We start from the raw sequence: 13,792 nt of genomic DNA, 5'->3' as shown, positions 1-13,792 counted from the left end.
CATCGTCAGCTGTGTATGGTCAGCTTCTGCATTCGTTATCTGCCTGGTGCTTGGACGTGTCACCTCTTACTCAAAATTATAGTGCGATGTTATGATGAGGAGGAGTTGGAAGGTCCTGACTAGTGCCCGGGAGTTCATGCAAAATGCACATTTTAGAACGCGTTCCAACGGATGTCCTAACCTTTCTTCACACATTACCAACCACAGCGACATAAATTTACAATGTTTCGTGCGACATAAAATTGCATATTTCGGCTTATTTCTCCTTTATCTTCATATAATATGACGGTTCCATGTGTCAAATTTACGAGCTATTCGATTCGATTTTCTTAACGTTTCCCGTTCCCTGTGGTTGGCCACTGCTCACGTTATTTCGAAAGGGAGGTAATCGACCTAAAGCCCGTGTTCCAGCTACATATCTAAGCTATTACGTTGCTTTTAGGCTGCTTCGTGTTACGCAGCCAGTGGATTCGGCTAGCACCACTAGCACACAGAGCCAGCTTCTCAAAACAGAATACACGACACGTAGTCAGCGAGTTCAAGTCGTGCTTGATCAAAATAAGAGAATCAAGGTATTGCAGTCTTCGAGCGCCGCTCTCGAAAGCAATGAACAGCACAACGAAGAGATGTCTGCAGGCGGCATACTCGTAGATGAGCTAGGTAGCTAGCTAATTCGCCGGAATATTCAGCGACATACCACACATTTTCGCTATACATGGCTTTCTTAACCTACAAAACAGGAAGTTTTTAATCACCGCATATAAAAATGCATATTTGTGTGTGTGCACCTTTGAAAACCTTGGTATGGCTATGGTGGCGTACTGTGATGACCAACGAAGAATAGCTGAGTGTGCACGCATGAACGTAGTTTCAACTGCCAATAAGGAATGTGCATTTTCATTTGCAGAACGTTTTTTTAGACAATTTGCGTATTTATACAGTTCCAAGAAACGCAAACGCTTCCGGAGCAACATTACCGGCATCATAGCTTGTGCATATTTAGACGTTTCGCGCTGCATATTTGCATGCATATTTTGGGAGATTTTTGTGCATAAAGTCCCGGGCCCTACTGATGACATATTTGAAAGCCATAGTCATGATACTCGAGGAACTATGCTTATGATGTCAGTTACTGCACAATGGCTGAGGCCTCTAGGAGCATTCCGAGCGTATTGAATACAGGAACCGCTATAGAGTTTACAGTTGCTGTCGTGAGCCAAAGAATAAACACGACAGACGGCAGTTACTCTCCCGCAGATAAAGAGTGCCTGGTCTTCATATGGGTCATAAATAGTTCTACTATGTCAGAACAGTTGCCACATTTTCTGCTATCGACTCTCGCGACGCGCGCTGTTGGGTAGCCACGTTGCAATTTCCCTGTGGTCGTGGTGATCGCTGCACCTTATGAAGGCCTTCGTGAACTTCAAAGTCAACATATCATTTGAGGCAGGTGATAAGAGCCCCAACGCTGATTCAGTTTTACAGTGTGTACTCTGAAGTCGATTGACACGTCCTGGACTTACCCTGAGCACTACCCTTTAGTTTGTTGCTGCGTTCCATCGAAATTCGAAAAGCAACCTCTCCGTTCAAAGCAGTGCACGAAGTTTATATATTTTACATATAAGAATCCTTCGCTGTGAATACTGCCAGCTTTCCACTGATAACTTCTTAGCAGAAAAACTGCGTGTTTTATGGAGGCGTTTTCTATAGGGACAACTGCAACCCCTTCTAGTCTCCCTTCTACGCCTAAGGTACCTGTTCACAGTTCTCAAAAGCCCCCTATGATGGTACCATTGCAGGATACTCCCAGTTTTTTTAGCGCATACCTAAGGACACCCGCGTACCCTTTCAGAAGTTCTCACAAAGTTATCTCCTAGGCAGTCGTCACAACCGACGGGGTACCGAATACAAATGTTCGTCGCAGGTTCACAGCAGTGGCACAGAATATGAGGCTCTCCATAATGGTGTCGATAGCGATTGTAGCCGTCTCTTTTCTTGCATAAACGAGACACTTGCAAGGGCTTGCCCCCACCCCCAAACGTCCACATACTAACAGTAATGGACATACGAGGTCTGTATGTACAGCTCCCGTCAACCTTAATAATAACACACGAAAAAATTCAGTCTCATTTCCGAGCGCGGTAACAGCCACCCTGGGGGCACTGGGGGAATATTAAGTGAACAAAATCCTTGCCTTAAACTAACACAATAATTTTGTTCTATCAACATTTCCTTGTGGCTCGAAGGGTTTCTGTAATCGCGCTTGGAAACGAGACCATATTTTTTTCTGTGTTATTATTAAGGTTGACGAGAGCGGTACCTGTCGACTGAACCACTTAGGATTCTGTTATGTCCTTCTTTGCATTCCTGTACAGTGTAGCTGCCGAGCATACAGCGCTTTGTTTGTCTCAGTAAGCCGTTGTCTAATATTGAAGGTATCCCAAGATAATCTCGTTCTGGTGTAACACATATTCCCCCTCCCCATAAGCATATCCTAGAATATCGTGTAAATTCGGTGTCAAAGATTGGATGCTTACACGTTATCAAGCCTACCACAGTTTCGATAGAAAAAGGAAAGTACTATAATCGAAGCACAATATTCGCAAGTAAACCAGCCTTCACAACCGAACGCAGTTACAACACTCACCATATTTTTTGCCTGCAGTCGTTACATATCCATGTTGGCTTTCCCTCCAGCATAGGGTCAGATCTGAGTCGACATTTCAAGTCGAGTTTCATGGTCGCCTGTTTTCATGACCCGTGTAGGCAGGTCACAAGAAGATTTCCTTGTATCGTCAAACTTCTTCGCTACACCTGAAAAAAGACAAAAGAAAGAAAGTAATGTGCATGATTGTTGATTAAAATGTCAATTGTTTTTATGCGCAGTAAGTCTAGCCGACATCTTGCTAGCTGTAAAGGGTTGGAATTTTGTGAAAGTTTATTCTGTCCTTTTGCGATTTCTTTGCCATAAATTCAGTGCCAGTGCCAGTGTTTGCGCTGTCGAAAAATCTCCTCACAAGGTAGCATTCTTCATTGCAGAGAAATCAGACCCGGCAGAGAAGCACCTTGCTGGAACGACATCCACAGCGCAGAAATCTTAAAGGTAACAAGTGTTTTTTGCATCTATGATAAATAATTTACAGTGCACATGGATTATTTGTACACGACGTTGCATCGCCCTAATTTGTCCCAACTTGGGAAATCGCGTTAATCATTTGCTGAATGTTCAATATTGTGCTATAGAGAGCTAGAAAATGTAAAGTTGATACAGTGGTCATGGTGCATAGACCACAATTTTCTAGTGTATTCACAATCTATGCTGTCCTAGGCTTACAAGAATTTGAAAATTTATTTTATTAATATTTTATTAAAGTGAGAAGTAGTGTATGAGCAACGCTGTGTGGAATAACTTCAAACACGTGTCATACGAATTTTGGAATTTCACCTAAGACATTGTATAGGGCGGAGGAGAGTCCTTGCATCTGTAAAGTACAGTGTCAGTGTATGTGTAGAGAATATCCCATTACATCCCATATACCCTAAGATATATACTCAATATAACATAATCAATCAATCCCATTCTCGGTGCGGATTCAGCTTGCAATGATGTGCACCGTTCAGAATTTAGCAATCGACATGGACTTCATTACAGACATCAAACTACTAAGATTATGGAAACTATCAGAATACACATTTCTTCTGTATTTTGTTTTGTGTATCTAAATGCACATATATCTCGCACCACATTTACTTAAGAAGTAATGAGATGAGAGCTTCCTGCCTACTGCAAATACATAAAAGAAACTTTTCAGGTGCCATGTATGTTGCATATTATGACAAAATTCTAATAGTAAACTACCAGTGAACCAGTACAAAAAAGTGAAGTAGAGCAAAAGGTGATATTAATTTACACGCGTTATTTACATGCTTAATGGGACGGTCCAATCTTTTCCAGCAGATTTTGAAATTATGGTGTCATTTTGTTCCTCGTGGACCACAAACCACAGTATCGAAAATCACATGCGAAAGTGCGGCATAGTATGAATGTTATACGATCATATACGAGGGTGGTTCTATAAGTTTCCGGCCCGAGGTAGAAAATGCGCGCGAATTTGAAAATGCGATTAAGGACGCGTGGCGCCATTTGTTGGAGGGCCCGAGCACCACCCTCAACCCTCTCCATGCTTTTGTCAGTTGGAGAGGGGCATTTCAAACAGCGAGGGTGCACTCTTCAGTTAAAATGGAAAAAATCGAGTACTGCGCCGTGATAAAATTCTTGACAAAAGAGGGACTTTCGCCTAAAGAAATTAAAGCGCGACTGGACAACGTGTACAGGGAAGCCTCTCCGTCGTACACAACGGTAAAAGACTGGGCTAAGCAGTTTCGACTGGGGCGAGAGTCCACTGAAGATGATCCACGCAATGGTAGTCCAGTGGAAGTCGTGACACAAGAAAATTTGTCTCTTGTCGAGGAGGAAGTGCTGAGCGACAGGCGTCTGAAGGTGAAGGAAATCTCAGAAAGGCTGGGGCTTTCCAAAACAACCGTTTTCCGCATCATCGGCGAGGGCCTTCACATGAAAGAGGTCCGTGCGAGATGGGTGCCACGACTTCTCTCGTCAGTTCAAAAGCAAGAGCGCGTCGTCTGTGCCAAAGAGTTTTTGGAGCTCTGTCAAGAGAACGAAGAAGAAATATTGAAGTCAATTGCCACAAGGGATGAGACTATGGTGCTCTACTATTATCCCCTTTCGAAAAAGGAGTCGATGGAATGGCGCAAACCAGGAGAAGCACCCCCAAGAAAAGCCAAGGTCACACAATCCACAAAGAAGATCATGGCACCAATATTTTGGGACTGCCACGGGATCCTCCTCGTCAACTTCAAAGAGAGGAACACCATAGTGAATGCGACTTTTTATGCTTCACTCCTGCACCGACTGCGAGACGCCATCAAGGAAAAGAGGCGCGGCAGGTTGAGTCGAGGTGTTCGGTTGCTCCAGGACAATGCCCTTGTCCGCACGGCTTCTGTTGCAAAGGCTGCACTGAAGGAGTGCGGCTTCGAAGAAATCCACCACCCACCCTACAGTTCAGACTTGGCACCGAGTGACTATTTCCTGTTCTCAAACTTGAAGAGGGATCTCAGAGGACAGATTTCAAAACGATAGTGAGGTGCAAGAGGCAGTTTTCCAGCATTTTGTGGACAGAACTTCAGACTATTTTTTCAAGGGTATAAGAATGCTGGTTGAAAGGTGTCAAAAGTGCATCGAAGTTAAGGGTGACTGTCGAAAAGTGATACACTTGTTTCGTCTCTATGACTATTAAAAGTTGGTCGGGCCGGAAACTTATGGAACCACCCTCGTACATGGCAAGGGCAGATGCCGGATATTGGGAGTATGCCGGAATTCCCTCTCTGGAGAAAGGCGAAAACGTCATTTCCTCCACCACCATTCAGAACACCTCCTTGAGAAGAGGGATGCCGCAGCCATGCGGGCGTCTGGACGGTGCCTTTCTTCTCTGGGCTCCGCCCTCTCACTCTTTTGCTTAGGGAGTAACTTCACGCTGATGTCGTTGCCACCGGAGCTTCTGCAGCTGCGGGGGCAGTGCTGACCTTTAAAGTCTGTACATTTATTATCAAAGCACTTTTCGGATGAAAAAATGAGCCAAATAGATTGTCGGCCGATGCCAAACATAGCGGTATCTGTTTCACAGATGCGCCTCCGCGGATGCGACCGTCCCTTTAAAAGGGCACTAAAGTGCAGAAGTTTCTCCTCGGGAAGGAAAAGTTGTTGCATTGACAGCAATACGAAAGGGACGGAGTTCATCCATTGCATCGTTCGTGATGTATGCACGAAGGAACCTAAAAATTTGTGGTTTCCTCTGCAAGCAATTTCCTGCGGTAATTGCATGCAGCATCGCACCTCTGTGTCGCGCTTCTTGTAAAGGTGAGAAGAAAGCACAAACTATGGTTTCCTTGTGTGTGTCAGCACTGTCTACGCCTTCGGGGATTAGCGCTGGTAGGTCACCCACAAAAAAGGAAAAATAATAGGAAAGGACTTTATAGACAAGAGTAGAAACAGAGACACCCAATAACACCTGAAGGCACAATTATCGTCCGATTGCTCTCTGAATTAGATTTAAAAATAGCGCCTGATTCACCCCCCCCCCCCGAATCTGACAAAGGCATTTAGCCCGAAATAGTCATTATAGGCTAGGAGAGAGCAGCGCCTCCTTCTCCTCCAGTTCACCATATCCATTTACTTCCCTCCGGAGGAGGAGGAGGAGGAGGAGGAGGGTCGTTGGGAGGAACCCGAGAGGTCTGCCTGCCTGATTAGGCGGCATGTTTCTCGGGAAGGGAAAGGTGGTGGAGAGGAGGAGAGGAAAGGGTGAAGTGGAAGACCGAGCGGAATCCGCTCGGGGGGAGGATAGCTGCGTCCATGGGCCGACTTCAGGGGAACTGTGCCGGCATACGCCTATTACGCATCTGAGGGAAACCCAGGAAAAACCCCAGACGGCACAGCCGGCCCGCGGATTCGAACCGCGGACCTCCCAGTCTTCAGGCGCACGCGTTACCGCTGCGCCACCGGAGCTGCTCCATCACTAGACTTTGCTTCATTTCTCTCTCCCATTTTTCCCTCTACCCTCTCACATTCAGAATTCCACAAGGTGGATTAACTCTCCTTGGCTCTATACTACTTAAGGGTGTTATTTTTATTTGAATGGGTTGGTTGGTTGTTCATTGGAATTTGATTCTATACACGAAGATGCAACGCATGATCGCGATCCACTCGGTGTCATGATGCCATCCGCTCGGTGTTTCGAGCTGACCCAGATAGAACATAGCTCCCTGGGAAGTCCTGCTTAGATCCAAATGGTCCCTGTCCGGAAGTGGATGTACTGAGGACATCCGTGGGAGGCTAGTGGGGGGTATCCTATACTGGATATCACGTGTACGTCCCTGAAATAATCTCCTGAGGACATCGAGGTTTCGATGTCAGTAGGAGGTCCTATCACGCATGAAAAGGGACGTGCCGCACAGTGACCGAATGCCTCAATGCTGAAGTTGCTCAATGCTCAATGCCTCAATGCTGAAGAACCTACTGAATGCCTCAAACAAAAAGCAGTAAGAAACAAGAGTTAATGCTGCAAGCACTTCCTGACTTCAGTGTTGTTTATGTCCGTAACCGAATTAAACTTAGGGATGTCACACCTCGTTTTGAGCTGAAGGCGAGCAGGACTCTCGGACTTTCAGAATATCACAAGACAAGCTAATATACTACCTCTTTTCTCTTAGGAATGCAATGCCACTGCCAATGCCACTGTGGCTATCACTCATTCTTTGTTAATAAATGTTCCCTTCTAATGACACTGGTGTTCTAAGTGAGCCTCTTTGGACTTATCGGTTCTGCGAGCTTTTATGTTTCTCTCTGTCTCTCTCTCTCTCCCTCCCTCTGTCTATTTTAACGCCTCGTCCATACTCATTGCGGAAATCGGCATTTCTCTTTATGCCATTGTTTCAACCTCGGCCATCACACATTAAATTTTCTGTTGCTCCTGTTTGTTTGATTTATTTTATTTTTGTGTATTTTTTCTCGTATTTTCGTTTACCATAACGGACGTGCGCTCGCTTCTTAATAATCTGCTTCACCTACAGGTGGTGGTGGTACTGATGAAAGAGCTCGTCGTTGTCGGCCTCAGAGACAGGCTTGACCTACTGCGGGGGGGGGGGGGGGGGGGGTAATGGCAGGATCGGCTCGCCGTTGTTGGCTACACAGAAGTGGACGTCGTCACGACTATAGCAAAAAAAAAAGAAAAAAAAAAGACGGATGGACGATGAAGGGTGGAGACGCATAGAGGGTGCGTGAGTTCGTCGGGCGTGCAAAGTGTTACAGGGGTCATTGAGCAACTTCACCTACTGATGTTTAGGCGTAACATTTCGTAGACCAATCAGCATTCAGAGTGGCGAACTATGCGTCAGTTAACGGACACAAACCTCGGTGTCGACACCATCACCTCTACAATGTACACGCAAAATCATATATATTTGTCGTGGTAACGTCCGTGTCAGTACAGACAGACGTACGTGGGACGCACAAAACGTGGCCACTTGGATGTCCGCTGGACCTCCGTGGGAGAAATGACTTTCTCCCACGGAGATCCCGTTTGCCGCGGTGGGATCTCGGGCGGCTCTCCGCTGGAGGTTTTGTTCTACCTGGGGAGATTAGAGCGCACGACCGCGATAACGCGCTCTAATCGCAGCCAAAACACCCAGCGATGACCTCATCCTCTTCCGGAGCTGAACTGACAGGCTGGAACTGACATCAATGCCCAGGAGCTCAAAACGTAAGGGCACACACGAACAACTAACACAGCATGATCTGCCAACCACGTTTCAAATACCCCACAAGAAGATGTGTGACGCTTTTGTCTTCTTTTCTAGTAGCGGTGCCGCCACCTTTATGTCTTCCATGCTATATATTGCGCCAGCACCTACGAAAGTGGAAGTCAAATTCCTCAAATGGCGCCGACTTTCATACTTTGCTACTTTTGAGAGCGTAGTGTAAATATTTTACAATAGATCAGCTGATAAGGCATTCGTTTACTAATCTCAAGTTGTGTGCTCGAACCGGGCCGACGACCAGCGATTTGATGCTCCAACATGCTTTAGGCCATATTGGCACAGGATCTTTTTACATGAGGTGTCATGTGCTGATATCCCAGCACAAGTTAAAGAACTCTCGTGGGGACAAAATTAATCATCAGATCAGTCATGGGACGTCGCTGACTATCATACAACTCTTACGAATTGAAACCCTTTTTATTTAGTTGGTTTTTCAAGCGGTCTTCGTCGATTGCCACGACATTTTTCGTTTTCTTGTGTACATCAAATGAACTAACAGATGCCAGAAAAGTATAGCCGATTATTTCATAATTTTCATCCCTGACCGACCTACATGGTCAGGTGTAAGTTAATATCTACTCAGGCACCTTAAGAGGCACCGGACTGCTTGGCTTCTATCTGGGCGGAACTATCCTTGAGCGACCGGCCTATTCAGACACAAAGCCACCGTGTGTGGCTTAGACATCTAAGCCACTATCTGGCAATGGTGCTTGCTATTGTACCTAGGAAGATGTGCGTCAGATTGCAACGCAGACCACCTTCAGGTGGGCAGAATTAATTTACACGTCCTGCACTGTGGGCCTACCAGCGATCTTACTTCTACTTTGATACACTAGAAGTGGAGTGCTACGCACCGTCATAGTTCGCCAGCGAAATGCAAATGTAAAGGAATCACACAGCAAGAAGTTCCATACCAGAGCCGCTGCAAGCCCCAAACCTCTTCTTTTTTCTTTGCGGAATAGCAAGCCGACGTCCCGTTTAGCTCACCTTTCCTCCCTTTTTTTCCTTTGGTCTAATAAATATATACCCCCCCCCCCCTCAAACCTCGCTCTCGACTTTCTGCACTCCACGTATCAGAACCATCGCCATGTATACACGGACGGCTCAGTCACGGCAGACAGCTCGGGCGCTGCATTTTATATTCCTGATAGTGACTTTCAGCAAGCCTTTGCCCTCCCTTACCCAATGTCCTCTATGGAAGCAGAACTCCTCGGCATCCTGTCGGCTCTACAGCACTTGCTCGGTCTATACCGGCTGCACAGTGGGTTTTTCTGACTGACAGCAAGGCTTCAGTGGATCTGCTGCTCTCTTTTCGCTCCAGCACAATATGCACTCTCCACGCGCTCATACTGCAAGTCCTCACACAACTCGCGGCTACTGGCCATTCTGTGACGCTTCAGTGAATCCCGGGTCACGTAGGACTTCTTGGTAACATCCTCGCAGACACAATGGCAAGACACGCAACATCTACCGGAGCTCTCCCTGCTACCCATCTACCCCAAACGACCTCTGCCTGTTCCCTGCACATTCGCCGGTGGCGCTGTGTCCATACCCGGCAGTTCCGAGCGGACTCTATCTCATATAATCGTTTTGTACGTCTCATTGACCCCCTGCAGGACTTTACTATTGCCTGCCGTTGCAATAGCGCTGAAGAGTCACTCCTCCATCGTCTTCGAATGAATGTTGCACGCACACCCTCACTCCTGTACAAAATGCGCCAGACGAACTCCCCCATTTGAACAACTTGTTGTGTGCAAGCCGACATTGAGCACTACCTATTATCCTGCAACCGGTACCTCTCACAAAGACTCATCCTCCAACGCCACTTGCGACAACTTGGCTACCTTAACGTCTCTTTGGTCACCCTGCTCGGCCCCGTCCTGCACAACCAGGGGGCGGTTACGATTACTCTCTTGAGCTTTCTTCGTGCCACCGGCCTCTCGTCCAGCCTCTAAGGCCCCTTTTCTGTGTGTGTGTGTGTGTGTGTGTGTGTGTGTGTGTGTGTGTGTTTGTCTGTGTGTGTGTTTTTTCTTCTTTCTTTTCTTTTTTCTTAAAGGAAGAGCAAGTCGGCCTACGCCTGACTAACCTTTCCTCCCTTTCTTTTTTCTTTTGCAATAAACATATCCCCCCCTCCCCCAAACCTTGAGATTACGGTATTCTCAAATAGTGCTTATACGTGCAGTGAATACAAATATTAATTAATCATGCATTCATGTTTCAAACTCTTGTTAATCGCTGTTGTTGTCTTTGGATTTGCAGGTGGAAACAGGATGATATTTGAAGTGAAGTTGAAGTGGAAAGAGTAAGCGCCCTGCGGTTCCAGGCCGTTCCTCCTTGTCATTCCTTTTCTGCATCTGTACAGCTGGTACTACCGCGACATCTGCGGTCCAAACGTTATCGTGTTCATCAACACGCACACTCAGCACTCGTTATAATCCGAATATACGCATATCTATTCAACGTGGTATTCATGTTCTGCTATACCAGTATACGTTATTCACGCACGAAACATAGCCCGTTATATTAGGAGAGCGGCTATAGGAACAGGAAATGAAAGACGTGAGGGAACAGAAAAGAACGCTCGCAAACACAAGATTTTCTGAAGAACAAAATAGAATACTTTCCTGTTGTCGTACATATTTTGCATGGGAAATTCACAGAGATGATGGTTTGCAATGTATTTCGCGGTACCAAACGAAACGTGTTTGCCTTTCGTGATGGAGGGAACATGTCGCTGAGCGAAGTCAAAACGAGTTAACACACTGTTCAGCTCTGGATTGATCGCGCACTAGCTGTGTCATAGTACAGCTCACAAGCGAGGGCTAGATCCCTGTCGCTCGATAGTGCTTCCTGTATGAATGGCCATTCATTTTGTATTGCCACTTGTGGGATGGGGCAAGACGTAATGCTTGCCTTCATTGTCATAAATTTTACCTTCTTTCCCACTTGACGATCACCTTTAGAGTTTTAGAGGGGTCTGACAACTAAGCGTTCCAGTAACTTTCACAGTCCCAAATAAACTGCAAAACGTGGCAGCGGCATCAGAGGTATTCATTTGAAAGCCTGGGTTACCTACTGGATCTTGTCTGACTAGAAAGCTGCAGAAACACGAAGGAAACAAGAGCTCTGTACTACCGTTCAAAAGAGCTATGAAGAAATATCTACCTCAAGGATTTATCTCGAAAATGGGCTGCAGGGTCTTCACCTTCAAGGGTCATTTTCCCGCGATTTTACGACATTTCAATTGCGAAAACTTGAACTTTGCGGACGGAAAACTTTTGTTCAAGGCTCCCTCACTTCCTGCTCCTCTTTTTCTTTATAGTTTCTCTCTCTCTCACTCTCTCTCTCTCTCTCTATCTTTTTTTTAAAGAAACGACGATGCCTAGGAAGGATTTATCCCATTCCGAGATTTGGCCTGTAGTGGTATTTTAAGGATCGTTGGAGTAGCAGAGCGAGCGACATTTATATCGATACTTGACTGTGATCACAATCATTGCTCCACGTAAAGCTTGCTCCTCGACGCTATCTTGCTTGTTACGAACCATCCTGCGTTGTGACGATACATTCATGGAGAGAACAGTAGCCTGCAAGCAGTACTAACTATTTCCGACCTGCTGTGTCTACTGCAGTGTCTCGTTGTTTTGGTAACTCGCCAACACTGCGTCCATCCGTCCTGTCGCTCGCAGACCTCGTACCACTGGCGATCAGTACGAGCAGCTACACGCAAACAGATAGACCTCGACTGTCGAGGAGCGTTCACCTCCTCTTTACGCCAAGCGACTGTGTGGGGCGCGGTTGTAAGTCCTCACAAACAGTGCGGGCTGCATTCTTGGAAAAACGGTGGCTGTGGTGGTGGCAATGATGTGAACAGCTTGCTATTGTTGGGTTCACAATTGTGCGCATCGTCACTGCTGTGGCAGGGAGATTAGATGAGAAGAGAAGACGATGGTAGGAGGTGATTGCAAGCGATCGGTCGGTGGTTCACCGGCCCTTCAAATATTTTGCTAGATCAAACTAAATTAGGCCCAACAGCTTAACCTAGCTCTCTAGCTGGGTCCAAAAGGTTTCCAAGCTAGCCTCGTTTCAAGAATGTATTGTCATCAGTTTCGATGCCCGTTTCAAGAAAGGAGCGTGCTAGATTCTCGGCTCTGACGCGTCTCTTCGAGAACGCAGCTCTCGTGTGCACATTACCCCTTAGGGTACCGTACAATAGTAGTAGATGAGGCACTTGAGCATAGATGGACAACACATCGGGAGCCTCACAACCCCCAGTTGCATACTTCAGTTGAATAATGGCAGTTGAAGAAAAGGCACCACCAGTGGGATTCGATCCTACACCCTCTGACTGCCAGTCAGGGATGCTACCCATTACACCATGCTATACATGCTCCTTTCAACGTACCAAGCCACGCTAGGAAACATTGTTGTGACCGGCAACAATGTAAGCGGGAATGTGCTGAGGGTGAGTGCGTGGCCCCGAGCGTCGGTACGTTGAGGGGAGGGTAGCTAGCATGGTGTAATTGGTAGCATCTCTGACCGGCAATCAAAGGGTGTGGGATCGAATCCCACCGCCAGTGCCTTTTCTTCCATTGCCATTGTTCAACTGAAGTACTGCACCGTGCTGCTCTCTGCGCAGCATTCTCCAAGAACATGGAGAATGGTATCGCGCTGAGGACAGTGCTTGAAATTTCCGTCGTCCACGGAGCCGATTTTTCGTAGCAGCAAGTTACGAGCGCCGATCCGGTACGCAACCTGCGTAGCACTGTTTCGATATTTCTTGGGAGACCCGTCATAGGTAGATCCAGTCGATGATTTAACATAATATCATGAATTCCGGGGTATTCCGTTTGAAGTTGTTTTCTAATGACTATCACTGTGTTCTTGCATTGGCCAGGACGCGCTGCAGCTGGCGCGAGTCTCAGTACAGAGAGGGTGGGTGTCAAGTAACCGCTTGAAGCGGTCGACAACAACAACACCAATAGATGATGACCATGAGATGGGGTGTTTCATCGCAGTGGTGCGGTACCCTAATCGGTCGATAACCTTCACGTGGAGCAATAATTACATATTTTTAAAAGGGTAACGAAATGGTTTAGTTAGTAGTGACTGAATTCCATTCGCTCCCTCCTGGTCTGCAAATAGGTGACGCACTGTCCCGTGTTTTTTCTTCTGGTATCGCAGGAATTCTCCTAATGTATGGGGCTATGTGCATTGTGTAGACTCTTGAATGTCTAATATACGTCATTTAACATTTTGTCCGACACGTACATATCCGATACTCCATTTTTGTTGTTGCAAAGCTGAGGCTTAACACTCGGAACTATTTTTGTACATGTTCTGTGTCCGAAGTGAGCTTCGCTGGGAAGTGTGGATAGAAGGCATGACATGGGAAGAAGTCATA

General features: G+C 46.4%; 1 protein-coding gene across 2 annotated transcripts in view; it reads left to right on the top strand.

Moving 5' to 3' along the window:
• LOC135385773 (uncharacterized) overlaps positions 1 to 12,699 on the top strand; it is a 163,369-nt gene extending 150,670 nt beyond the window's left edge. For both annotated transcript variants that reach the window (XM_064615286.1, XM_064615285.1), the window contains 2 exons: positions 3,040 to 3,103; positions 10,651 to 12,699. In XM_064615286.1, coding sequence (XP_064471356.1) covers positions 3,040 to 3,101 — 62 coding nt within the window. In that variant the 3' untranslated portion in view covers positions 3,102 to 3,103; positions 10,651 to 12,699. The remainder of the gene's footprint in view (positions 1 to 3,039; positions 3,104 to 10,650) is intronic.
• Positions 12,700 to 13,792: the final 1,093 nt, after the last annotated feature.

The sequence above is a fragment of the Ornithodoros turicata genome, chromosome 2 (assembly GCF_037126465.1).
Source record: "Ornithodoros turicata isolate Travis chromosome 2, ASM3712646v1, whole genome shotgun sequence".
NCBI lineage: Eukaryota > Metazoa > Arthropoda > Arachnida > Ixodida > Argasidae > Ornithodoros > Ornithodoros turicata.
The sequence above is the reverse complement of the archived record's forward strand: the minus strand, read 5'-3'. Positions and strand labels throughout refer to the sequence as shown.